The sequence below is a fragment of the Filicampus tigris genome, chromosome 4 (assembly GCF_054856515.1).
Source record: "Filicampus tigris isolate MCC_2025a chromosome 4, RoL_Ftig_1.0, whole genome shotgun sequence".
Classification (NCBI taxonomy): domain Eukaryota; kingdom Metazoa; phylum Chordata; class Actinopteri; order Syngnathiformes; family Syngnathidae; genus Filicampus; species Filicampus tigris.
Genome location: NC_141220.1, coordinates 28,529,135 through 28,555,751, shown reverse-complemented (window position 1 = coordinate 28,555,751; position 26,617 = coordinate 28,529,135). Strand labels below are relative to the sequence as shown.

Genomic DNA, 26,617 nt, shown 5'->3' with positions numbered 1-26,617 from the left:
ACAATCGCAATGAAATTACATAACAACTTTGATTTTTTTTTTTTTTTTTTTCGCAGCGTCCATCCACCAAATTCCACAAATATTTCAACTAAAATCCAGAAATTCCTTTTTTTTTTTCTTTTTTTTTCACACATTAACCTTCAGTTTCTCCATTTCTTGACCCATCCACATGGTTTGCATTCCCATCGCATCGGCTGGTTCTGTCAGATTTTCCACATTTCCCCGCCGCAATTGAATTCCGCCTACGTGTCAGCTCATGTTGTCCGGTGTCTCCCTTTGTAGGTGGAGCAGGTACTGGGCTGCAGCGCGCTGGAGATCGGCCGCAGCATGGCGCGCGCCCAGTCGGCGGCCGAGGGCGAGCTGGCTCAGGCGGCCGACAACTACGAATCCAACGTCTTCACCTTCCTCTACCTGGCCTGCATCGCCACAAAGACGCCGTGCGGCGACGACGACCGGCAGCGCGCCCGCATCAACAAGCACGTGTACGACGTGGTCCGGCTGGACCCGCGGGCCCGCGACGGCGCCACCCTGCTCCACCTGGCCATCAGCTCCAGCACGCCCGTCGACGACTTCCACACCAACGACGTGTGCGGCTTCCCCAACGCGCAGGTTAAGATCTTAACGCTCAGATGACACGAACCCGTTGAGTGCCGTGGACATTTGCCTCGCTCGACCGCCCGATCCAAGCATTTATCACCACCGTCAAATATTTTCCTCAAGTACGCTTTCCTGCGGAAAGGCGCGAAGCCGGCTGGCGGATCAAATTCAAGTTTCGAAGCAAATGTAAAGCTCCCTGCATTGCTTTAGCTTTGAGACGGGCGCAGCTTTTGAGTCAAAGATGAGATTTTTTGGTTTCTGAGTTCAAGCAAAACAAAAATGACAGGGTCTACTCTTAAGACCTTAATTGAACATCTAGTTAAAGGGTAAGTTGATATTGCATTTGTGGAATATGAATTCAAGCAGCAAAATCCAACCGTTTTTGTCCATCTCAGGCAGCGGCCATTTTGTCACCTTCTGTCGACTGAAAATGACATCACAGTTGCCCAGGTAACCGCCAATCACGGCTCACGTGTTTTCCGAAGCTGAGCCGTGTTTGGTCGTTATCTGAGCCCTGAGCAACTGCGATGTCATTTTCAGCATTTTCAAGTCGACAGCAAGTTGCGAAATGGCCGCCCCCTGAGATGGACAAAAACAGGTGGGTTTGACCGCTTAACTCATATTGGGCAAACGCATTATTAATCCGAATGCCGTCTTTCGACTCGTGGGGCTCCATAGAACATATTCTTGGAAAGAACATTTTTGGGTTGACTTCCGCTTGAAATAGATGGTTCCCTTAAGTTTTATAAAGTAAATAAGACCTGAGTTTAATAAAAGGCAATATCTTAACCATTGGATATTTAAAAGAGCAAAGACCCATGCCGACATGCGTCACAATGACGGATATCGCGCCCATAATCGTCCCGGCCGATAATTGTTCCAATTAAACGGAATAAAATCAATTTCAATTTCAACGTGACCTGGTTCTATTCAAATGTTCTCTCGATTGTTCTGATTCTTCCCCACTTTTGGGTTTGGCGTCCCCATGTCCAAGTCCGTTGTTGCATTTTTCTCCCCCCCCCGGTCTCAGGTGACCAAGCTGCTGCTGGACTGCGGCGCCCGCGTGGACGCGGTGGACCACGAGGGCAACACGCCGCTGCACGTGATCGTGCAGTACAACCGTCCCATCAGCGACTTCCTGACGCTGCACGCCATCATCATCAGCCTGGTGGAGGCGGGCGCGCACACGGACCGCACCAACAAGCAGAAGAAGACGCCGCTGGACAAGAGCACCACCGGCGTGTCGGAGATCCTCCTCAAGACGCAGATGAAGATGAGCCTCAAGTGCCTGGCGGCGCGCGCCGTGCGCCGCCACCACATCACCTACCGCAACCAGATACCCGCCAGCCTCGAGGAGTTTGTCGAGTTCCACTGACCTCATTCCTCAAGTCTATTTAAATGTTTTTAACAACTCCTTCTCGCACCACGTGCTATGCTAGCATGCTAACGTCCACTCCACCACAATCCCTTCAACTCATTCACTGCCGTTGACGAATTTGTCTTGTCTTTTCACAGTCCAGCCATTCAATCCCAGGAACTTATTTATATATTCTTTTTCAAACGTTAGGGTAAAAAAGGGTCTGAAAATGTCTGGCAGTGAATGAGTTAAACGGTGGCGCTACTTTTACATATTAGCGATGTTAACTGGGAAATGTCCACTGAAAATCTCGTTGTAGTGACTAGGGAGTAGGAAATGAGCGAATGATGCATTCAGAATCATTCCTGATTCCCGGCCTCCCAATCACTTCATCGGCATTTTTATATAGTGGACGATATACTTGACGCTTCAATGAGATGAAAAATACAACGCTACTCGGGCGCCATGAAGTACGACATCGCCGTCGCATATTTAACCCACGGGATCGATTTCAGCCGGTGGACCTTCCCTAATAAATATTCAAGGAATCAATTACCATTATATTGCTTTCTCAGGCCACATACAAAGATATTCTGTAATTCTTTTTTTTAAACGTTTAAAGTTCTCACTAACATTAGTTTTTGTCATTAGTGCAAAACGTCCATCAAGTTGAACATTTTTTTTTTTTTTTACACCTTTCAAATTTCAGGTTGTTTGCGCAATGCCAAAGTTGGAAAATACCTTTAAAAAATGGCGTTTTAACATGTTCTCCGTTAGGCCCAATATTTTCAATTAGTCATGCCTAACATTGCCGTCTACGCGAACGATCATGATTATCTGGGAAAATTAATTAAAATGAATTCATTTTTATCATTATAATCAATGAGTAACATGGTGCTACTTTATTATGTTAGCATTGTCAACAAAGTGCTAAATCAGTGGTCACCAACCTTTATGAAACTGAGCTACTTCTAGCTGTGCTGATTCATGTGAAGGGCTACCACCATTTTGATATACACCTATTAATGATATTCATTTATGTAAAGACATTGATCATGTTCATGATTCCTCACAATATTTTAGATGAAATTAAATATCAATATGCAAACTTTTTAATTGCTAGAAATCTGTGCCACTGTTATTTTCAAATGGACACAAATACAACATTCTTAGAAAATCACAATGCACCATTACTGGTGAGCTACTTTTTAGAACAGGTGACTCATGTGGTTCTTTGGGGTGAGGGGGGCACCTGAGGCTTGTGGGCACCATGTTGGCGACCCCTGGGCTAAGTACCGTCACTACAAGCAGTTATTTGCATCTTAGCGTTGCTCGCATTGTACTACATGTCTAGCTGCGGTGATGTTAGCATTGTTAGCTCAATGCCAAATGTCACCACATGCCATTGTTGACATGTTAGCATTGTCTTGCCTCATTGGGACGGATGGAAATGTAAAACATTTGTTTGATTTGGGGTCATTGACCACAAAAAGGGCAATATACGGTTGAAACACGGTGCGACCGTGAAATGTGCACTGCTCCTCTAAGTTGCCACGTGACCTTTAGTTAAGTGATTGTTGCTGACTTGGCAAGTGAATGTTAGCTGGCAGGCTAATGTAGCACGTGGCAAACGCGATCTCAGTGACTCCGCCCACAAGGACCTCATCTCATTAACTCGTAACCTTTGGTCAACAGGAAGTATGTGAGCGAGCTTTTTTATTATTTTAATTGACAACCTGATTGTGTGACGTAATTTAAGGATTTGAAAAAAAATGTTCCGAACTCCCCCAATCAAGTGCCTCAAAACTGCTCGTCTCGCGAAAATCACATGACGACAGACAACATAACGATGGCGACATCAACGACGCCAACAAAAAGGACACTCGTGCGACTAACAATGACAGTAACAACAGTGACGATGCAACGACATACAACATTGACACAACGCATTTTATTTACAAATGTTAAAACAACAAAGCAGTGACATAGACATTGATGAAAATGACAGCGAGGTTGACTACCACAATAACGACAAAGCACTGACAACAACAGCCACAACGGCGACAACAAAAACGACACAGACGATGGCAAGATGATCAGTGACGATTAAAAACAACAGGGACGAAGACAGCAGCAACCACATCGACAACAATCGAGGAAAAAAAAAAAAACAGCAGCAACAACACCAAAAAGGAAAACGTCACCTGACAATAGACGGCAACGACAATGTTTTATTACCAAAATGTGAAACATTTTTAAAACATTTAAAACTCATTAAACAAATGACGGATCATCATTCTGAAAATGTTCTTGATTGCATTTGTTTTTTCAGTTGAAATGTTGGAGGTTCCGAGTTATACATTCACAAAAGAGCATGAAGCAGGCACGGCTTTAGGGCTGCGCTACCACAAGCTGACAATGCTAACTGCTAGAGCTAACTGCTAAATTGACATAATTGCTGTCGTAAAAGCTAACATTTCTAAGTTGACCTCACTGCTAATTAACTTTGCAAATTTGACACAATATTAATTTGGAAAAAACACATTTTTCATCAAAGCCAATTGCTAAAGCTAACTTTGCTTTAACAGAAATGCTAATCTTGAAAGCTAATTTGGCCACATTTACCTTTATGCTAATTAGTTTTCTTTTCTCCGTTAGCAAGAGTGCTAAATGTGGAAGCTACATTTTCTTAGTTGACTTCAATGCCAGTTTGTTAGCTGCTTAAGTTATATCAATGCTAATTGCTACAGCTAACGTTGCCAATTGCAAAAGCTCGCAACACACTTGACGTCAATGCTAATTGCCAACGTTAACTGCGAAATTGGTGGCCAATATGGCTGCCAGTATACTCAGACACCAGGGGTCCATGGTGAGCGCTCCTGGCGGCTATCGACAAGGGCCGTGGCCAAGATGGGGTGTGGTCAGGTGTCCTTCCCAAGCTCCGCCCCATGTCCCCAAAGAATGTAAACATCAATGACCTGCATCGCGCGTGGCCGCCATCGTCACAGTCCCTCCGCTGGCTTCCCATTGGTTGCTGGCTCCTTTTGTTCCTGACTCCGCCTCTTCCTGGAGAAGAAGCCCAGCTGCGCGCGCACATACACACAAACACATTAGATGTGTGTGCACTGTGCGCGGGTGAGAGTGAATGCGTGTGCACACGCGTACGCACCCTCCAGAGCGCGAGCACGATGACGGCGAGCACGAGGAATCCTCCGGCCGAACTTCCCAAGATGACGGCCACCAAGATGGCGCTCGGGGCCCGCTCCTTTCTCAGCTCCAACACCGTCTGCGCATGATGTCACACACGCTCACATCAGTGGTGTGAGGCAGGGCAGGGGGGACCCATCTCATCATGGGACTAGAACTGCTATTGTTGTGCCCATTGTTCTTGTCACACGTAATTTCACCAAATCCCTTCTCAGCTTACACTATCTATAATCGTTTATCATTTTCGTTATGCTATGTTGTATATAGTTATCTACAGTGTTTATGTATGCAGTGTGTATAATGTTTTATCATTTGTATTATTTCTATCGAGTAGTTATTTTAGCCGAGTTAACTTTTAGTTGAAAGGGATGCGAGGTAAGAGGTTAAAATAATGTGAAATACACCCTACTACTCAGAAGTTTTGAAACATTTTATCATACTATTGAATTGACAAGTGTCTCCAAACTTATGACTGGTAGTGTACTTTTTCAAACTAAAACTTCCGGACAGGACAGAACGCGTACGGTCATATGCAAAGAGAAAAAAAAAAAAAGGGGGCGGGAGGCTTCTGAGGATATACCTTCCCCCCCACCCCCCATCAGCAATCTAGTTATCACTTAGCACCCTACAAAACGTGTCTTGACATGCTCAAGTGCAAAGTCACCATAAGGTCTTGACATGCCTTGAAGCACGCCATGGGTGACGTCATCCGCCAATCAACCGCATCCAATCGATCGCGCTTCAACCTCAAGTCTAGTCAGTGTGTTTAAAGCGTTTTGGACAACAGATGGCGCTAAAGCTGCACTTGTTAGTGTGTTCGTCACACAGCCCGTGTGCGTGGCAGCGTTATTGTAGTTTGGGAATTTTCATTCAAGTTAGTTTTTATTTCGTTTTGTTTTTTTTAGTTAATTTCAGTTCAGTTTGAATGAGCTTTCGGGGCAGATTTGCCACTTTTTATTGGTTTTAGTTCCTTCAAAAATGCTTAGTTTTTGTTTGTATTTTTTATTTTGTGTATTACTGTGTGCAAGATTACCATGGTAAGTATTGTATAGTAAAAATTCAACACAAAAATATTATTTTAAAAACAACCCTCCATCCACAAATCAAATACAGGCACTGACTAACAGCCCACAGGCTTCGAATTACAATATGTGCTGTGCATGATACCGCTTCTGAAGCTATGCATCATAAGCCAAATGAAATCAAGCGAGGATACCTTGTTTGCAAAGTTGCTGACTACTAAAGTGGATTGTGGGATTGTGGAATTACGGTTGTACAGTTTTTTTCACATACCAACCAAAAAGGAAAGAACCTTTTTACCTAGCGTTGCGTTTCGGGCTGAATTAATTATTGTTATTTCTTTTTTAGGTCTGAATTAATGAGGTATTCCAGCCAAAAATCAAACATGCAAACTCGTCACCATGTGGTGGCACTTTTTGATTCGATGCTGCTAGATGACGTCGCTTCTGTGCGACACACATGAAAAGGACTTCAACTTCCAGACGACTGTCGGAATGTTCTCCTTTTGGCTAGTAACCAAATAAACACATTTGAAATCACATTTAAAATCAACCCCAAAGGCTCACCTATTAAATTAATTGCCACAGACGAAAACAAAGCACATTTTCGCTACAATTGTAGCTCGTTTTAGTTCGTTTTGTAAACGCAAAACATCATTTCGTTTTTTTTGTTTTGTTTTTTAAGCCTTTTTTTTTTAATTTAGTGCAAATGTCTTTTCAATTTTCGTTTTAGTTGCTTGGTTAGTTTTCGTTAAGTACAACCTTGTTGCATGCGTGCGAGATGTATAACGAGATGTTCAGAGTCGCACCTGTCTGACTGGACGCTCCTCCTGCAGGAAGAAGGAACTGGAGGAGTCCAAGTGGACGTGTGCACTGACTAAAACCTCAAGAGTCTTGAAGACCACCTGAAGGTCACACACGCACACACCCAATGAATGAATAAATAAATAAATAAATAAATACATCATTTTTGCTAACTATGCTCTGTTATTTGCTGAAAAGCGCTGGAGGCGACTGACCTTCTGCAGGATCGGTCGCTGGAGTCTTCCTCTGAGAGTCAACTTCACCTGCTTGGAGGCAGGAAGACGCACACTGCACCGCACCGACACGCTCGCACTGTTACTCTGATTCTGTACACACACACACAGACACACGCACACAGTGTTATTTTGGTTATACACACAGACACACACACACATACTTTACCATAGTTCTGTACACACATGCACAGTTATTGTGGTTTTGCTCAAACACACACCCACCGGCGCGCACACACACACACACACACACACACACGCGCACGTAGACCAACCATCTGCGTCAGGTGTGTCAGGTCCTCTGCTGTGGCGCTATTGGCCGTGGCGGGCTGCATCAGGGTGCAGGAGGCGGCGGCCTGCGGAGACGGGGGGGAAAGGCGTGAAGCAGTTGATCGACACCTGGGTGGGCGACGGCGAGGGACACACCTGGTCCTGGTCACGGTCCACGTCCTGGTCCTGGTCCAGGCCGCAGTGGGTCAGGCTCAGCAGACGGTTACCATGGAGACTCACAGCCCAGAGGTCGGCCATGAACTCCACGCCCTCAACGGGGAACCACGACAGGTTCTCCAGCTGAAACCAAAACACACGTTGATATACAGTGGCTACGCCCTTGAAATGTTTCACTTTTTGTGTCATCGCAGCCATTTGCCAAAATCAAAAAAGTTCATTTTATTTCTCATTAATATACACCCGGCACCCCATCTCGACAGAAATATCATCCGGTCAGAAGGATTCAGCCCCTGGCACATTTTATTGAGTAGAAGCACCCTTTTTAACTAGTAAAGCCATGAGTCTGGACAGCCATTTTCAGGTCCCTCCAGAGATGCTCAATCGGGTTTAGGTCAGGGCTGTGGCTGGGCCAATCAAGAACGGTCACAGAGTTGTTCTGAAGCCACAGAAAGTGAACATTTTTAAGAGGTCTGAATACTTTCCGTAGCCACTCTACATCTGACCTACAGGATATGCACACACTGATTATATATATATATATATATATATATATATATATATATATTTTTTATTTTTTTTATTTTATTTTTTTTTTTATTCATTTATTTATTTGTATTTTTTTTCTTAATATACGAGTAGAACGACAACTGCCTTACTAGGCAAAACTGTGGACTACTAGTAATACAAGTGAAGGACCAGATGTTAACTAGTACAATTTCATTACTGGTACTAGTAGCATGGAGTTGTCAAACAGTGCACAGATTTGCCTCACTAGTAAGACAGTTGTCGTTCTACTAGTGCGCCCAAATTGTAAAGAGCGTACTAGTACATGGCCAATTGAGCGCACTAGTAGGATGCGGTGTAGGATGGGAAGTGTCTTTCCATCCGACCGACGTACGTAGAAGGAGACGTTGAAGGCGGGGAAGGCGTCGTCTTTGTCGTCGTCTTCTGATCGGATGACAAAGCGGGCGGGGCTTCGATGTCTGATGAGAGAGACGAGCTGTCATTTGATTGGCCGACGGACGGAAGATGGACGGACGAATGACTGACGTGGTGAAGACGAGGTCCGTTTGATATTTGAGAGGGAGGATGATGTCGTTGTCGTTGTCTTCGGGAAAGGCGTCTTGGCCTTCACTGGAACACGCACACACACACACACACACACACACACACACATGCGCACGGCATGTTTTGGAACGTGTGAGGAGAGTGACTGTGTGAGAGTGTGTGTCAGTGCGCTTATTATGCCGACGTCAGACTACACGAATGTAGCCCGATGATTTTGGGCCGACAGATGTGTCGCAGACAAACGTAGTGTCTCGTTTTGAGTTGTCTTGACGCATCGTAAATTTTCTTGCCGCATAGTGTGACGTGTCCAACGATTGGTTCCTTGGCATTGACCGATAGGAAGACAATGCCGTCCTACTTATGGCGCGCACAAACAAACAAGCATGATGTCATTAAACCAATTGGTTAGCTCAAGTTATTTTTTGGAGAATAGACGGTTGTTTTTTTGTTTTTTTTGTCTTTTCTGAACTTATGAACAACGCACATGCACATTAGCGCACATTAGCTTGTCCCGCCTCAGCGGTGGACCTGCGCCGATGGACATAATGATGACGGACGCACGCGCCGATCGGCAAAATGACAAAAAAAGTCTGAGAAGGCCGTCAGTGTGAGCGCTCTCACCTGCTGGCTGCCACGGCAACACGAAGGTAGTCCAGAAAGACCGAAGAACTGAACTCAAACTCCACTCGGAAAAACACCTGGACGGGAAAAGCAAAGGTTTGTCCGTTTTCCGTGGGGGTGGGTGGGGGGCGGGGGCATCATCAACTGGGCATAGACATCCCAAGAAGGGAATGGTCGCTATCTCGCTGTCATACCCGAGCCGAGGCCTTCATCAGAGGTGCGCTGATGTTACATCTGGTCTGATTGGTCTCCTGAGGGAAGCACTCCATCCGCACGTCTGATTGGTCCTGTTGGGGGGGGGGGGGGGGACAGAGAAATCCCTTTGAGCGATCAGGCGGTTGGGAAGGACCAACGACGGAGAGCCCTCGGCCAATCGGCCGGAAATGTGGTTACCTTGACGACGAGGCCGGCGAAGATCAGGTTTGGCGAGGACGAGAGCAGGACGGACGTCCCGTAGGCGTTCTCTCCGCGGTTCTCCAGGCGGGCGGAGAGCGCCGCCCTCTTCCGCCTCGTCTCCACCAACCAGGCGCCGCCGGCGGCTGCCAGCGGCGCCCCCTGCTGGCGGCACGCCCGCCGCCGCGACCACTCTGAGGAAGCGCACAAGTGTCTACGCGCAAACACCGACGCACTTTACTCTTTTACTCTGTGTGTGTGTGTGTGTGTGTGTGCGCGTGCGTGCCTGTGCGACTCACTGGACGTTTGTGAGGTCAGTGTGACTCTCCATGACGAGGTCCGGAACGCAAGCGTCTTCGTGCGTGCAACCGTTCCAAAATGCAAGCTGCGAGAAAAACAACAAAGCTGGCTAGCTTGAGGTTGATGCTAAGCTAAGTTGCAGCTAAATGCGAAGCTAAACGCCACGTCGGGCTGTTCACTCTGCTCGTGTTTGCTGTGTCAGCGATTAGCATCCTAGCAAGTGTTGTGGCATCGACATGCTAAGCAGGGCTCAAAGGCCCACCCGAGGCGTCGCCACCTCACCTCGGCCTTCAGCTTGGTCGGCCAATCAGGGTCCAGCACGGGCCCGTCATCTGAGGTCCGTAGCCCCGCCTCCAGCCCCACCGCGATTGGACGGCTGTAATCCATCGTGTCCTATTCGCGGGACCACTCAGACCGTCAGCGTGTGCGCGCGCGCGTACGTGCACATGCGCGTGTGTGACCTGCACTGTGAAGGCGTGTCGTCGGCATTGTTGACTTCCTGTCGTCAGCGTCACGCTTTTCGTCTCAAGGCGTTCGCGCTCGTCCAGAACGGCTCGATGGGGGACTCGCTTCTCGTCCAAACTCAGCTGGTAGCGCACTGCTGCGGGGGGGGGGCGGAGTCAAGGGGCAGAGTCAGGTGTCGATAGGAAGCGATGCGCCAATGACAATCGACAGTTTATTTCTCTGTGCGCGTGTGTGCTGTGTGAGCGTGTGCTTGTGTGTGAGGAATGGTGACTGTGCAAACATTTCAGTGTGCGAGTGTGCGCGTCTGATGTGGTCCAGATGTTTTGAGTGTGCACGTGTCAACTTGTCGTCCAAACAGTGTGACGTCACCTTTCGGTCGGCCCGAAAAGTGGCGCTAGCGGTGGAAAAAGACAGTCGCTCTGCTAGCGTGCAAATTGGCCTACTAGTGAGGTCGACGAGGGTACTAGTGCACGGCCAATCCAGCGCGCTAAAATGCTGCAAGCCGTCACGCCGCACGTACCGACGTGTTGAGCGGCGGCGGGCGCGGCGGCCACGTCGTGAAGCCGCAGGCACACGGTGGCGACCATGCAAGTGACCGCTTTGCCTCCTCTCCAGCAGTCCTTGTGGAAAACGTTCACTTTCTCAGGCTCGAACGTCAGCGAGGACTCCAGACGCACGACCCGCCGACGCCTGCGGGGGGAGGGGGGGTTGGCGGGCGGGGGTGCACACGCGTGGGTGAGAGCGGGTGGTGCGCGGTCGCGCCAGGCGCTGCGCACAAACTGACCGGACGATGACGGCGGCTCCGAGCGCTCCGACGGCCACGCTCACGTCGCCGTCGCCGTCCTTGGCGGCGTCGAGGCTTTGGCCAAAGTATTTGAGTCCCGAGTCCAAGCTGGCGGCCGAAAGGCGCTGACGAGGAACGACGAAGATTTGTCACACATTTGCCATCAATTGCCCACAACTACAACATGGGCGTGGCCCGTCCCACCTGCGTGTGGCGCATGTGAACGCCCCCGCGGCGGCCGTGATACAGGTAGAGCGCCCCCCGGTGGTCGTCCTCCAGCGGCGCGCCCACCGCCAAATCGTTCAAGCCGTCCGCATTCACGTCGGGAATCTGGGCCAGCGCCGCGCCGAAGCGGGAATTGAGAGCCGGCGATGGAAGGAGCGCCCCCTGCAGCACCAACAGAGCCTGCGATAACACACACGCACACAAACACGCGCGCAGACGTTAGGTCTCGTTTGTGTATGCATGTCGGTGGTGTAGATGTGCGTGTACTTGCGTGCGTTGTGCCGACCTGTGCATGTGTGTTGACTTGGTATACGTAAACCTTCCCCGTCTCTTGCGCGTCATGGCTGCAGTACATGGGTGCCGCCACTAGGAGGAGGTCACTCTGCGCGTCGTCGTCCACGTCCATCGACAACAACACGCTGCCAAAGTAAGAACCCATCTGGCGCACGCACACAAAATATTACTCAACACATTCATCAGTGCAACTCACACACAATCACACACAACAGAAAATGATACAACACACACGCGATATACAACGCACCTAAACAACACACGCAGATATACACGCACGCACAATGCATACACCAACTGCCAAGGAACGTCCAAAGCGTGTTATGACGATGACACATTTGTCAGACCTGCTCTCCAGCGAGGGCCTGCAGGACGTTGACGTTTCCACGGCGATCCAAGGTGAAGCCGACCACCTTCCCGCTGTGGTTGAACCTGGGCGCTCCCGCCAGCACCAACTCCCGCCCGCCCGAGCACACCAGCGACCCCAGCGAGTAGCCTGCGAGAGGGCGCGGCGTTAGCGTTAGCCTTAGCGTCGGCGCGCCGGCCGGCGCCGCGTTGTACCGAAATAGGCGGCGTGGTTCCGCAGCCCCTCCGGGAACTGGTCGCCGTACGCCGACGGGTCGGGAAGGAAATTTCCATGCGGGCTGCGCTTGAGCACGGCGCCGTTCCAGTCGTACGCGCCCACCGCGCCCAGCAGGAGGCCGTCCTGGGCCGCAAACAAGATGGACACGCGGTTAGCGCAGCGCGCCGCTTGTGCTTCCGATCGATAGGAGACCTGCCATTGCCTAGCGACCGATCTGGCGTTTGTCCATATGGGGCCTGAGATGAGCTGGCGACTGCTCCTTTCTTTGTCTATGTGAGCGCTGACATTAACTGGTGACCAGTCCATCATTTATTTTTTGTGCGCCCTGCAATTGACCAGCCAACAGCAAGATGAGAAAAGCGGATTGGTTGCGACGACGCTTGAGGACAAAGCGGGAAGCGGAAGCTAACGACGTGAAGTTGTCTTGTTGGGGTTGCTAGGAAAATGGAATGTTGCAAAGGAATGTTCTGGCGCGGTGGAGCGAGATGACGGACGTTCCGCTCGGCTCACACACACGCCGGGCTCGCGTCCACCATCTGCTTTCCACGTCGACGCTCGCCTAAACCGATTCCACGTGTGCGACACCCGACTCCCGCCGCCGAACGGGAAAAACTCCGGGATATTCCGGCTGTTGCCCTGGCGACGCTTCATTCCAGCGCAAACGCTCCGGCCAGGAAACGTCTGGATTGTCGATGACGACCTGCGCCTTCACCTCCTAGATGGACGCAACGCACTCGCGTGCTAGCGTTAGCGTTAGGAGTGGATACCACACATGCTAGTTTGCTAGTGTTAGCATTAGTGTCTACTTTTAGTTGTGTTGCGCTGTGTAGCTTTTGTGCCGTGTTTTTTGTTTTGTTGTGTTTTTGTCTGGTTTGTATTTTGTTGTGCGGTGTTTGTTTTTTTTTTTGGTGTTATGTTGTTTTTGTTTTGTCGTGTGTTGGGTTCGTGTTATGTTGTGTACCGTTTGTCTCGTGTAGTGTTATTTGTTGCGTGGCGTTCGTGCCTAGTTTGTTGTTAGGTTCGTGTATAGTCTTTGTGCGGTGTTTTATTGTGTTATGCTGTTGTTCTTGTGGAATGTTTGAGTTTTACATTTATTTTTACGTATTACCTTTTCGTGTTCTATTCTTATTTACATACACAATTTGATTTCCGTCACTCGTTATTCACGCTGAAATGAGTTGTGGTCGTGTTTGCGTTGTGTTGAGCTGTGTTCCGTTTGTCTTTTCGGGTGGGTCACACCACCTGGCGGATGTGGCAACATAGCATTAGCATTAGGCGTGCTCACCTGCAGGAGGTGCGAGGAGAACCCCGCCTGCGCCATCCGCAGGCCGAAACCTCGTCCCAGCCCGCCGCTTCCTGACAAACGCGGTAGCAACCGATGAGCGTCCGCTGACGGCGAAAATGTAAAAAGGCCGTCTTGCCAACTTTGCCACCGCTGACCTTCCAGGGAGAAGATCCGCTCTCCCAGCGCGTCCACGATGTCCTTGAGCGCCGCCTCGTCGGTCACATTGAAGAAGTGATCCTCATCCGGGTCGCTGGCGATGAAGCGGATCTCCTTCAGGAACGATGACGGGTCGATGCCGCGGCGGTTGTAGTACCCCAAAACCTCCAAACACATCCACAGAGAGTGTCACACAGGAGCGCTTCCTTCTTGGCAAACACACAGGAAGTGCTAGCATGTTGGAAGACGCGCAAGATGCTGCGTTTTTCTATGGTTTGCTCCTGCATCACAACGGCGCTCTTTTGCGCTCCGTTGCCGTACACGGTGAAGTCGTGTCGCGTTTGTCTTGTGGTGTGGTGAGACGTGTTGTCTTGTGTAGTTGTTTTTGCGGCGTGTTGTTGTGGCCTCACCGCGATGGCGTACATGGTGATGTTGTCGCGTTTGCAGCGCGCGACGGCGCCGTCGAGCTGGGGATTGTCGTGAGATTCTCCGTCCGTGATCACCACCAAAACTTTGTGAGCGCCGGGGCGGCCGCCGCGCTCGAACGCCTGCGCCCTGTCCAAATGAGGACACGCACACGCGATCGTACACGCAAGGTGACGTGCGAGCAGGGGTGAGCGGCGCACCTGGCCATGTCGATGGCTAACGCCGTGCGGGTCTCCTCGCCTCCTCGCTGTCTGATGTCGACGACCGCCTGCAAGACCTCGTCCACCGTCTGGTGCTCGCCCAGACGGAACTCGTGGACCACCCTGGAGCCGTACTGCACCACGCCCACCTGCGCACCCGCACGCCGTCGTCGGGGTAACAGAAAAGGCCGTAGGGTGAGGATTGAGGAGGACGTCGAGCACGGGTGTGGAGAGGAGGGCGAGGAGCACCGGGAGGAAGGCGGAGCCAAGAAGGAGAGGCGGAATGATGAAGATGAGAAAAGCATGGACAACCGGGACGTGAGGGATGAGGAAGATGAGGACCAGGGTGAAAAGGAATACCCTGACGGGGATGAGGAGGACGGTGGGCTCTAGTATGACGAGGAGGATGGCGATGGTGCGAAGGATAGCGAGGATGAGATAAAGGTGGAGGACGAGGAAGAAAAGGAAGACGGTGAGCGACCTGCGTCTGCCCGGGGCCGATGTTGACCTTGCGCAGGATGTTGACCAGGAAGTCCGTCACGTCCGCCCATGGGTAGATGGAGTTGGAGCCGTCCACAAGCATCAGCAGGTCCACGAACGTCTCGCACCCTGCACCCGCAAAAGACGGACGCGCATGTGGACGCGCAGAGCAACGGACACCACGTGGAGAGCAACGCACGCGGACTTACTCTGAAAGGCGGGCATGACGGTTTCCAGCGTTTGGAAACGGGCTCCCACGCGAGCGCAGACTCCCGACGTGTACACGGAGCTCCCGCACACGTGAGACCAGCGCGGGCCACACGTCTGACCACACAAACGTGTCGGCACGTGGTTAGCACGTTAGCCTGCGCCATTGTTAGCATGTTGCATGTTAGCGTGATAGCATGTTAACAATTAACATGATAGCAGGTGTCATTGTTAGCATGCATCATTGCTCGTTACTTTTAGTACATGAACATGTTAGCGGGTGCGTGTTTTGTTTTGCGTGTATTAGCATGCTAGGATGTGTCATTGTTAGAATGTTAGCATGTGCCATTGTTAATATGTTCATATGCAGAGCTGGGTATTTTACAAAAAAATTGGGCGTCCGTTATTCGTCATCCGTCTGCAGCGTGTTAGCATGCTGGCATTGTTAGTGTGTCAGCTTGTGTTATTGTTAGCATGTAGTTTTGTTAGTGTCCAAGCATGTGCCAAAGCTAGCATGTCAGCATAGTCACATGCGTCACTGTTAGCATGTTAACTTGTTAGCATTTTAGCATGTATCATTGTTAGCATTTCTGTTTGCATGTTAGCATGCATCATTGTTAGCATGTATTTGTATATGTGTGTGTGTGTGTATGTGTGTGTGTGCGCGTCATTAGTTAGCGTGCTATGTTAACATAATCATTAATCATTATTGTCACTGTTAGCATGTTAGTGTGCATCATTGTTAGCGTTTATTGTATGGGTGTGTGTGTCAGTGTGTGTTCGCGCATGTGTTGACACTTATGGTATGTTAGCATATGTTAGCATATGTTAGCACGTGTGTTAGCACGAGACTAACCACAAAGCTTCCGTCCTTGTGATCTGCAGTGAGCGTCATTCCCAGCCTCATCCCGTCTTTGCGCTGCGCCAGCACGTTGTCCACGGACACGTTTCCTGGTTCACGTGACGTCGCGTCAACAAATGGCGTGATCGGAACGGACCTACGGGTGAGCGTTGCTCACCCAGATGCAGGCGGCTGCAGGCGCCGCTCGAGTTCAAAGCAGCTCCGTCGTCCATGGGGCACCTGAACACGTCGCCCGTCTGCTGGTCGTCCGTCCAGGCCAGGGGAGCGCCCACCAGGAGCCTGCGCACACATACACACTGAGCTGGGCATTCCGCCCAAGTGACGGACCGGTCCGTCTATCCGCCTATGACGGACGCCTATTTTGTAGGCGATAAACAATAGACGGGAGCCTTAAAAAAGTAAACGGATTAAGCATAGTTGGAAGCCCATTTTCTGTCTATGTCATCGTCTATTTTCAATGGCCGCGGTTTCCGTTTCCCCTTGGATCCAGCCAAGGCTTCTGGGTCCTAAAATTAGTAGAATATTGCTCAGCGGGGGCGGACAGCTGGTCGAAGTTTGTAGATGGACGCACAAACGGAAGCCCGTTTCAAATGATAGGCGGACCGGCCTATCATTGGCGATTACTATTTGTTCGGGAAGGCCAAAAAAGCCGATAAACATACGGCGCAAGGGTACCCAGGCGGAAGGCGGAAGGCCATAAACAGGACGTTTTCGTAAAATGCCCAGATCTGCATACACATACAACCATTCTCACATGCACACACACACGCACACTCTCACACTCACACGCGCACACACACACGGTCACTTGCACGCACACACGCGCACACACTAATAGTGAGTGAGGTCAATGGGGAAGTAAAGCTTGGTGTGAGTGCATACCGGCGTGTGAATGACAATGTACAGTATGTGCGTGCACGTATCTGTGTGTTTTTTTTAATCTTTTTTATTTTTTTGCTTGTGTGCGCGTGAGTTTGCGCGCGCGCAGTGGGTGGCGCGATGCTGAGAATGCGTGAGTCAGATGCCACGTCCAATCATTAAGGACAATTAGACCTCATTTCATTGTGTTTCCTGTTTACTAATAAAACGGGCGCTCGTTGTCCGACAAGGCACTGCGGGGTGTGCCGCTCTTCCCCTCGCAATAAAGAAGAAGATGATGAAGATGCCGATGATGAAGAAGGTGACCACGTGGCGCACACGCACGTCGTCTTTTGTCTTATTGAGTTCAGATGCCTGTCAAGGAATTTTCCTTGGCGAGAGATTCACATTCCCCGGATGACGGCAGAAAGAAGAACACATTGGAAACGGAAAGAAATGAAAAGTATAAGATGAGAGCGAGAACGGCTAGGATGGAAAATGCGAGAAAAGAAGAAGATTAGGAGGAGGAAAAGGCCCGGTGCTCCTCACCATTGTCGTCCTTGCGCGTTGTGTTGTCGTAGCGTGTAGCCGAAGTGGCTCTCCTCGCGGCCTCGGAAGATTTGCGCTCGCTTGCTGTGCAGGTTGAAGCACACGAACGCGCCTGCCGCCAACACAAACACACCACAACGCAACAACACAAGTTGAACGCCGCGGCGTTTGTTATTAACAGAAAATAGATCCGATTTCAACTTCTGCTTCTCGTTGCCATGACAACAAGCGAGGCACCACCTGCATGTCTTTGCACGCACGTGCACGTGCACGTGCACGAAAAAAAAATGTGAAATTGAGCTTTTGGGTCAAGTGCCAAGGTGAAGCCAAAAGACCTAGAAGGGTGCCTTGAGATACGACTTAAGCCAACTGGGGAGTTTTTTGAGATGCGAGCAATCCATTTTTTTTTTTCGTTTCGACTTGCGAGCGCAAACTTGAGCCGGGAGCGCTCATAAGACGACTCGCTTGATGGCAAGTTCGGTGAGCGCGAAGATGAGCGCAGTTTGTCAAATGTTGAGCGGTTGTTCCGAAAAGAGGCTTCCAGCTTTCGGGTGCCACTCTTGAAAAAAGGCATTCTGATAAATATTGCGTTTGTGGAATAAGAGTGAATCCACCTGTTTTTAGCCATCTCTGGAGGCGGCCATTTTGTCACGTTCTGTCGACTGAAAATGACATCGCAACTGCTCAGGGCTCAGGTAACGACCAATCAGGGCTGAGGTGTTTTCTGAAGCTGAGCCGTGATTGGTCATTACCCGAGAGCAGTTGCGATGTCATTTTCAGTCGACAGAAATGACAAAATGGCCGCCCCCTGAGATGCTAAAAAGCAGTGCATTTTGCTGCTGAACTCATATACCACAAACGCAATCTTAATCAGAACGGCGTGTTTCAACTAGTGGGCCTGCTGAGAACATATTCTTGAAAAAAATGTCTTTGGGTTGATTTCGCTTTTAAGTGTAGTGGAAAATGCACAAGAAAAGGAAGACACTTGCACCTGGTTATTTTCACATAACCTTGCCTTTCAAAAGCTTCATGCTAACAAAGAATGCACAACTCCACTGACAGAATGTTCTCGTTTCTATTATCCAACCACAAAGACAAAAAGTGCCAGTGAAGGTGCAGTGCTTGCACAAGACTTTCTTTTTGGTGGTTTTTGTCTTTGAACAAGTGAGTTGAAAGGCCAAGTTTGATTAGGCAATGGTAGTTCCAACTACCGTCAGTGGGTGTGTGCCATTTCTTTTTGGGCATTCGACACTCAACTATTAAATTCAATTAACCAGCTTTCATACGCTATGAGGATGTTGGCTTCACTTGTCTTGTTTTCACCCAACAGGAGACAATGGAAGACAAGAATAAACACCTTTGTTGTTTGTGGCCGTACCAATGCGAGACTGGATCATTTTTCCCTCCGTATTTTTCAGGGTCGCCACTTTGGAGCTTCTCTTAAAGGTGCGCTGGACCCAAATGCACAAAGTGCCAGTAGCCCTTCTGGCACAAATCAAATAACGAGACGTTAAGAAGCAAAGAAGCATGACAGCAACCGCATGTTCACGCAAACGCGGCGCAAAGCAAAATACGGGCAGCGGGCCGGGCCTCCATCGCCATGACTTCATTTTTATGAAGCATAAGTAAAAGAGTCAAACTGCAAATGTGCACACCAACTTTGCTTGAACTACACACTAGCCAATGAAATGAGAGACGTGTCAATAATGAACTAAATAATGGACTTTCTAAATGGTCAAGTGAACCGTTTTTGTTCACTATTCATCAAAGGTCCTGACAGAAAAGCAAATGCAGTATAACTAAATGAAATGATTATAAGTGAAAGTGTACTATTTTTTTTATTTAAAGAGGAAGCCACCCCCAAATAATATGATCTCTGCGCCTTCCCTAGTCTAAACATGCCATTCTGATGAATATTGCGTTTGTGGAAGAGGAGTTAATGCACCCGTTTTTGTCCATCTCAGGTGGCGGCCATTTTCGACTGAAACTGACATCACAGATGCCCAGGGCTCGGGTAACGACCAATCATGGCTGAGCTTCAGAAAACAGGTGAGACGTGATTGGTTGTTATCCCAGGCCTGAGCAGTTGTGATGTCATTTTCAGTGGACAGAAGTGACAAAATGGCCGCCCCCTGAGATGGCTAAAAACGGCTGAATTTTGCTGCTTAACTCAGATTCCACAAGCACAATATTAATGAGAATGCCTTGTTGCAACTAGTGGGCCTGCATGGAACATATTCTTGTCAAGAAAAATTTGGGGTTGACTTTGTCCTATATTTTTTTAGTACTTATACAATGCAAAGACGGTGTTCAGGAACGGCAGCGCATTCACATTAGCCACACAGTCTGAATGGCATTTCCTCTCCTAACGATTGCCAAAGTGACACCTGCTGCACTTGTCTCATTTATAAATGACTATTGACGCTTTATGAGCGTAGTTGATACCCAATCGACAATCGTGACCGTATAGCTTTGCACAACCGGCCCAAGTTACACAACTGCGCGTCTACCTAACGTTAGCATCACCCGCTAGCAGATCTGGTTAGAACCAATCGCAATCCCTCCACAGGTGGTCGGTGCGCTTACCGAACGCACGGTAACAACAATCAAGAAAGGGGAGCTCAACACGGGCTAGCCAGGCCAGTTCACAGCTCACAGCGGCACTCATTCGCTGACGCCCACGTCACTCACCAGGCAGAAGTCCAAATTTCAAAACCACAAACCTTCAAAGTTGCAGATTCTACAGTGCAGACTGCGAGGACGGCAGCCCCAAGTAGCACCTCCTATGCATATTTGGTGTTGCTGTTACGTAAACTCAATTGCCATGCCATTACTCAAATAATCACGGGTGGTTGGTAAAATAATCGATTCAAAATTTTCCGATAGCCTCAGCCCTAATAGGAAGTGTTTGTCAGACAATGGGAAAGGTTCATAAGATACAGGGAGGGTTTTAAAGCTTTGGAATACAGAGAACAAATAAAATCAATATGTGGTCGCTTTTTGGGCAGATTTTCATTTAAAATCAGGGACTCGGACACAGAGGACGGGTGAGGTTTCAGAGCAAGTGGTGAGGAATATCATTCATCTTGCTTTAGCCCAAAAATATCATCCATTTTTGCTAACGTGGAACTGAGGTCGACTGAGGACATCAAGATGGGAACAGCAATAAGTAATGCTAATAATCAGCATGAAGTGTGTGAAAGTCAAAGCTAATGCGAATTGCGGGGACATGATTTTGTGATCAAAGGCCAAGTGGGTGTGCGTTGGGTGTTTTCGAGTTGGCCTTTTTCCAAACAAATGAGTCAGCCACTTGTGACGCCCGTTTGTGTTGGGCAAATGTCAAAAGCCAAACGGAGATGGCAATGTGTTTGCCGAGTATTTTGGCTCGCGCTCTGCTGCTTAGGCAAGAAGTGCAAGTCAGCACACGTTGTACTTACTGTAACTAGCGCCGATACTGTACTTGTCGTCAACAAAGACAGCTAGAAAATAGCACTGCTGTTTTACAGCAACTACTTTATTTGAGTTTTTTTTTTTTCTTTTTTATTTAGGGGGGCTCAAGGCTGTTTTATGCTTTGCTCGATTGGTTTTGGTTTGCTCGACCTTGCAAATCTCAATTTTGTGTCATCACTCGCTTTGTTTGTTTTCTTCAAGTTCAACAAGTTGGACACAAATACTTCTTTGCCTCTAACGACCCTTAAGAGTCAGATTACACAAAACCCCTTCTTTGAATGTCTTGATTTAAAATTGCATCCTGACAAGGAAAGGCCCAGATGACCACCGGCTAAAATCTTCAAAGAAATCTTTTCATGGATAAGCAAGCCGATGAGAAACAAATTGGACGGTAGACCTTTCTTTTCAGTTTCACTTCAGGACTCGCGTCGGACCCGTTAACGCGGTGGCTGTCCAACTTCTGCCATCAAGTAGCACCTCCATTAGAACGTTGCCCTCCGACTTACATCATCATGAGCAACCGTCTAGTCTAGTAGGCCCGAGTGGTCAATGAAAACGAAGCGGTGGCATTAGAAACAGTTTGAACATCAACACGGTGCCTCAATATAGAACAAATAAAGTCAGTGACGAATAGTTTCATTACAATTTTTTGCACATACAGTAAAAGTTCGATTAAAATTGTACTCAAATATTGAAAATAAACAGTTACTAAGGTTAAATGTACCGTACTTAAACGTTCAATACAACTGAACCATACAAAAAATAGGTACTACTTCAGTGAAGGGTGAAAGATTAGAGTTTTTATTTTTTTATTTTGGCGGGGAGTGAAAGGAGCAAGGCAGCAAAGTTGCCATTTGGGTTTGAAGTGGGGACATGTTTGCATCACTTAACCCATTTCCAGTTGTCCTTCAAGGACAAACTTGCTGTGGACTTTTTTTTGCGATTGTAAACAAATTTGAGGCACTGGACAGATGGACGGAAAGTAAATAAAAGTCCCAAAATGTACAAAAAGCATGTTTAAACAAGCCGTATGGATAGCCACAAGATTTATTCGTCCTTTTGTATTTCATTTTGTGATTTGCACCAAACTTGGCTGTGCAGCACCAGGAAGTGCCGTTGATTATTAGGTTTTCCTGTTGTTGCGCCAGCAAAGGTTCAAGTTGTTTTTTGTCATTGTCTTCTTTCTTTTTGTCTTCCGTCAGATGATCGTAACAACTCCAGTTGAAATAGAAAATAATTCTGCTGGCCTAATTGCTGCAATTAAGCACTTAAAATTCCTCCTGCGACTTTGCTGCGAAACAATCTGTCACGAACAATTCAAATTCTTTCGACTTTTGAACTGTCCGTGACTCCGCTTCTGCTGTCAGCAGATAAGTAGGCCACCATCTGCGACTCAAGCATCTGTTGTCCACAGCGGGACACTTGCAGCTTTCTTCCAGTTGGTAAGTACTGTACGGTGTCTGGACACTTGATTGATCGATCGCTTGATTTTTTCCGGCTTTTCAACCGGTCGAGGGGTTCACCGCTCCACCTTGAGCCCACAAGCCAACGTGATTTCAGTCTGCGTATAATATCGTCTAAAGCAGGAATGGGAGGAGGCCGCGATTTTTCATCAGCGCTACTGCGGGGTCAACAAAGAGGGGGTTAGGGTTAGGGGGAAAAAAACAGGATAGATAGGGTCTGGGTTCGGGTTAGGACCGGACCCCCCCCCCCATGCGCCCCCCTTCAAAAAATGCACAGAATATGACGCTGACTTTTCCAATTGTACTCCCATTTAATTTCTGTGAGTGTTGAACGAATGCTGTCATCAAATTGCTTGTTATGCTTTTCAGTCTTTCAGACGCTTTGGTAAATCGTCAACTCCCATCCCGTGAAAAGTAAGGACCGTTTTGACTTCTCTTGGGACCGATTCTCAAAGCGTCCTCTTAGCTCGGCCCGTTGAGTGACCGGCTTTTTGTCTTTCCAGCAACAAGATGCAGAAGCTCATCCTTCTAGCGGGTAAGTCGCAGCAACGAACGCAATGTTTTGAAAGCTTCCGACCGGGTTGTTTGACTTTGAAAGTTTTGACGAAATCTGCCCATTCATTCGAAGGTCTGCTCATCGCTCTTTTGGGTAAGTTCACGTTCACGCACGGATTTGCCGATGGCGGAAAATGTGCTGTCGTTGCTAAGGAACCGCTGGCGATTTTCACGTTTCAGATGCGGCAATCTCCAAAAGACTGGTGTGCGTCTATCAGAGCACCTCGAGTCAAGTGGCCGCAAACCCCTTTGACATTACAGCAGACATCCCCGTGAAGCTGTGCTCTGACCTCATCTTCGGCTCTGTCAAGCCGGATAACAACTTCCACATTTCCCCAAGCCCAAGTGAAACTGCGAAATTTCGAGACTTCAACGGGCTAAAGAGCAGGTCAGACCGTGAGCACTATTTGCGTCGTTGTTAGATTGGTCAATTAATCGTTGACGTTGACCATCGGTCTAATAATAACAAAGAAACGTGTTTGCTCCAACAGCAATCCACACCTGAAAACCTTTTTGGAAATCGATCTGATCTCGACTCCCAACCAGATGTAAGTCACAAAACGCACTGATCCAATTGAGGCCTCGTTGTACTCGAGACTTGCTCGGATTAGTCAAGGCAGCTTTAAGGCTGTAACCTTCACCATTAACATTTCTCTCTTGTTTAAACATGCTCAAATTTCAAACCTTAGTCAGAAAAAGGAGTAGACACTCCAAAAACAGTTGGGTTAAAAAGAACACAATTTGGGATCAAAAATGGACCAATCCACAAATGGGCTCAATTTGGCCCACTTTCTTGCATTGTTTTGTACAAAGCAGCCCATTTTTTTTGGGGGGGGGGGGGGGTTGTTTGCTGTATATTGTCACTGCACAAATTCAACTCGTATCTCAAGGCAGCAGAGTACTTAGAAGCATCCCCAACTGCAAGCACACAACAACAAATGTTTTTTTGTTTTTTTTGTGGCACTGTTCTTCAAGAGAGCTTGCTTCTTTTTTTCCCCCACAGATTTACCGTGGCAAACAGGGCCACTTTTGTCGCATCTGTAATGACCGTCGTGCAAACTGCGCAATTCGATGGCGTCAACATCGTGTGGATATTTAAGGATGGTGTCAATCAAGCAGGCGACAAGGCCAAATTCACATATCTCATGCAGGTCTGATCTCGAAATCGTCTTCCTCTAAACGGGGAGCAAATTTGTTGACTGTTTGCCAAAGACTTGATGGCGGCGTTCTGCTGAACAGGAACTGAAAAATGTGCTGGGGAGCCAGATGCTGACTGCAAGTGTCTCCGCTGAGAGTACCGACATCGCCGATAGTTATGAAGTCCCGCAGCTTGCCACGTAAATACAAATATCGTTTGGTTGCCTTGCTGAAAGACGGGAAATAACTCCTGCGTGTCTTTACCAACAGTCTCGTCGACTTCTTCAATGTGATCACCTTCGACCTCGACCGAAATGCTAATATACCTCCCCCCAACCCGGCGCCATTTCCCAATACGGTCAGCAAGCACCACGCCGGAACTTTATCCATAATTTGCCGCCTCCTGCACTTTTTTTTGTTGTTTTTAAATAACATTGCGTGTTCCTTTTGAAAGGATGAATGAATACACTTAGATCCAAAGATGTTTCTCCTCCATTCGCTTTGGTGAATGTGTCTTTTTTAGCATGTGTCGCAGGCCACTAAAAAATGCACAGCGGGCTTTAGATTGGACAAACCTGGCCTCACCTTTCCGATTTCTGCCCTACTGTCTACTGATGAACGTTTTTAGAAAGTTGCAATGCAGTTGTGGACGAGCCTGGGAGCACCAAGAGAAAAGCTCAACATGGGAATCGCTACGTATGGTGTTGGAGATTTAGTGGGCCCAATTGTCCAATTCCCGGATGTCTGGGCCAAATACGAGGTAAGATGCGAGACTGTGGATCATTGGAACCAATGAGAAGGCATGACGTCACAATATGAGATCGGACTTTCAGGTGTGCCGTGTCAGTCCGCCTCCTCCGCCGGTTCACATTGACGGCGATTTGACCGTTGACGCCAAGGTAGTCAAACCTCGAGCACGTTCTTTTGTCCTTCATTCAGCTGTTAAAGCATTTGTTTCTCTTTTTCTGCTGCCCATCCAGGCCCAGTACATCATCGCCAATAAATTTGGAGGAGCCTACATCAAGTCTTTGGACCTTGATGACTTCAATGGAAACTACTGCGGTCAAGGGAGATATCCTGTCATCAACTTTATCAGGAATATACTTTAATAAGCCTCCCCCGACTACGACGGAGTGAGTGGCGGTGAAGGGAACTCTCCTGCCATATGATGTCACTTCAGTCACAATCAGTCGCGTGGGCATGTGTTGCTGGAACGATTGTCTTAAGGGTTCAAGGGAAATATTTGGGGATGACGGAACACATGATCAGGCCTTGCTCCAGTTTGCGCTCGTCAGATTTTTGGGGATATTTGGGCTTTATTTGCGGTGTGGTCTCTGTAATGGGGGGTTCGTAATCGGCCGGTGATTATACGATGGACACGTATGGCGACATCATACATGCATGGTCGCGGCTTCATCGGGTGATTGTGTGGAACAAAATTCAATAAAATGTGCCAGTTGACAACAACACTTTGACTCATGTTATGGCAACGACAAAAACAAGCACATGGAACGTTCAATGACGCATGTCAAGTGTTCATGTACATTATGTACTCTACAGAGGTGGGCATTTGACAAAATGTTGCTGCTCCGTTATTCGTCAGTCATTTTTTTGCAACAAACTGAATTGCAATCGTCAGCTAGTCCGTCAGAAGTCCATTGGTCCGTCAGTCGCCCCCCCCCCCCAAAAAAAAATGTCAACAAACGGGCAATGGACTGACAGACCATCGCTGACGAACGCCGTTCGTGACAATTACACGAACGGATGAAAATCCACTGCTGTCATTGGTCAGTTCGGCATTTTTAAAAGGTGTCGTCAAGTCGTCAATCGTTAGCAAAACGGCCGTCCGTCAGTGACAGACTGACGCAGCGGTCCATCAGTCTGACGGAATGCCCGCCTCTGTGCAAATACGTATTAGTGGTGCACCGACCCATCTGCTACCAATCACGATCAGCCGATTTCCGCGGAAAAGCACGTGATCGGCAGTTGTCGATCAATACCTTTCACTGCAAATCACCCGTAGCTCGTACTTTGCAGCCTGCAGCCAACTAATGAGCAGCCTGCGTCCACTTTGCCAGTCAAATAATAATATATGTTTGTGCATTTTATACACTGTCAATCTGAACCAATGTTCCTTTTTGCATAATAAAAGCATGGGAATTTGGAGGGGTTTTTTTTGTTTGTTTTTGTTTTTAAATAGGATGTATCAATTAATTGAAAAATTAATTGACAGGTTCATCAATTATTCCAATTTTAAAATGTGCACGTAATCTACATGATCATTATCACAATCGGTATTGGCCAATCTCACTCATGGATCATCGTATCGGAATGGGCGGTATAAAACCCCGCTTGAAACACACCGAATATTTCCAAACCCCATTCCAATGAAGTCGGGAGCGTGTGTAAAACAAAAGAAAAAAAAAGATATGGTGTGATGTGATCACCATGACAACAGTGGCGTTTTGTCACCTGGCAGAAGGCCGCAGGTCCAGACGATCAAGACGAAGCGGCAAGAATCCATCGGAGTCCTCCGAGAGATCGGATGTCCAAATCCGAGATGTGGAGAGTAGATGTGACTCCCCACAC

At 48.2% G+C, this 26,617-nt stretch overlaps 3 protein-coding genes across 4 annotated transcripts in view; 2 read left to right on the top strand and 1 right to left on the bottom strand.

Moving 5' to 3' along the window:
• Positions 1 to 3,137, top strand: part of fem1b (fem-1 homolog b) — a 6,077-nt gene extending 2,940 nt beyond the window's left edge. The window contains exons 3-4 of the mRNA XM_086027222.1: positions 283 to 609; positions 1,628 to 3,137. Of these exons, the coding sequence (XP_085883348.1) occupies positions 283 to 609; positions 1,628 to 1,972 (672 nt within the window). The 3' untranslated portion in view covers positions 1,973 to 3,137. The remainder of the gene's footprint in view (positions 1 to 282; positions 610 to 1,627) is intronic.
• Positions 3,051 to 26,617, bottom strand: LOC147149304 (integrin alpha-11-like). Its single transcript, XM_086027221.1, has 30 exons — positions 26,501 to 26,617; positions 17,424 to 17,535; positions 16,174 to 16,295; positions 16,011 to 16,105; positions 15,157 to 15,271; positions 14,949 to 15,076; positions 14,468 to 14,616; positions 14,252 to 14,396; positions 13,841 to 14,006; positions 13,686 to 13,756; positions 12,379 to 12,523; positions 12,165 to 12,313; positions 11,810 to 11,962; positions 11,503 to 11,703; positions 11,299 to 11,423; positions 11,035 to 11,204; positions 10,511 to 10,650; positions 10,332 to 10,442; positions 10,049 to 10,134; positions 9,750 to 9,963; positions 9,551 to 9,643; positions 9,357 to 9,433; positions 8,718 to 8,801; positions 8,566 to 8,650; positions 7,644 to 7,787; positions 7,493 to 7,573; positions 7,200 to 7,310; positions 6,990 to 7,085; positions 5,124 to 5,240; positions 3,051 to 5,037 (listed from the first exon to the last, which is right to left on the bottom strand). Exons 1-30 carry the CDS (start codon positions 26,550 to 26,552, stop codon positions 4,957 to 4,959), a joined length of 3,618 nt encoding a protein of 1,205 aa, XP_085883347.1. The 5' UTR covers positions 26,553 to 26,617; the 3' UTR covers positions 3,051 to 4,956.
• Positions 22,238 to 25,437, top strand: LOC147149305 (acidic mammalian chitinase-like). Of its 2 annotated transcripts, XM_086027240.1 has the most exons (12): positions 22,238 to 22,315; positions 22,706 to 22,750; positions 22,840 to 22,871; positions 22,965 to 22,985; positions 23,072 to 23,279; positions 23,383 to 23,439; positions 23,895 to 24,042; positions 24,131 to 24,228; positions 24,299 to 24,386; positions 24,657 to 24,788; positions 24,862 to 24,927; positions 25,009 to 25,437. In XM_086027240.1, the coding sequence occupies exons 3-12, from the start codon at positions 22,847 to 22,849 to the stop codon at positions 25,135 to 25,137; spliced, it is 972 nt and encodes a 323-aa protein (XP_085883366.1). In that variant the 5' UTR covers positions 22,238 to 22,315; positions 22,706 to 22,750; positions 22,840 to 22,846; the 3' UTR covers positions 25,138 to 25,437. The 2 variants fall into 2 exon arrangements, with proteins under 2 accessions (XP_085883366.1, XP_085883364.1); XM_086027238.1 differs by lacking the exon at positions 22,238 to 22,315 and having other exon boundaries at positions 22,599 to 22,750.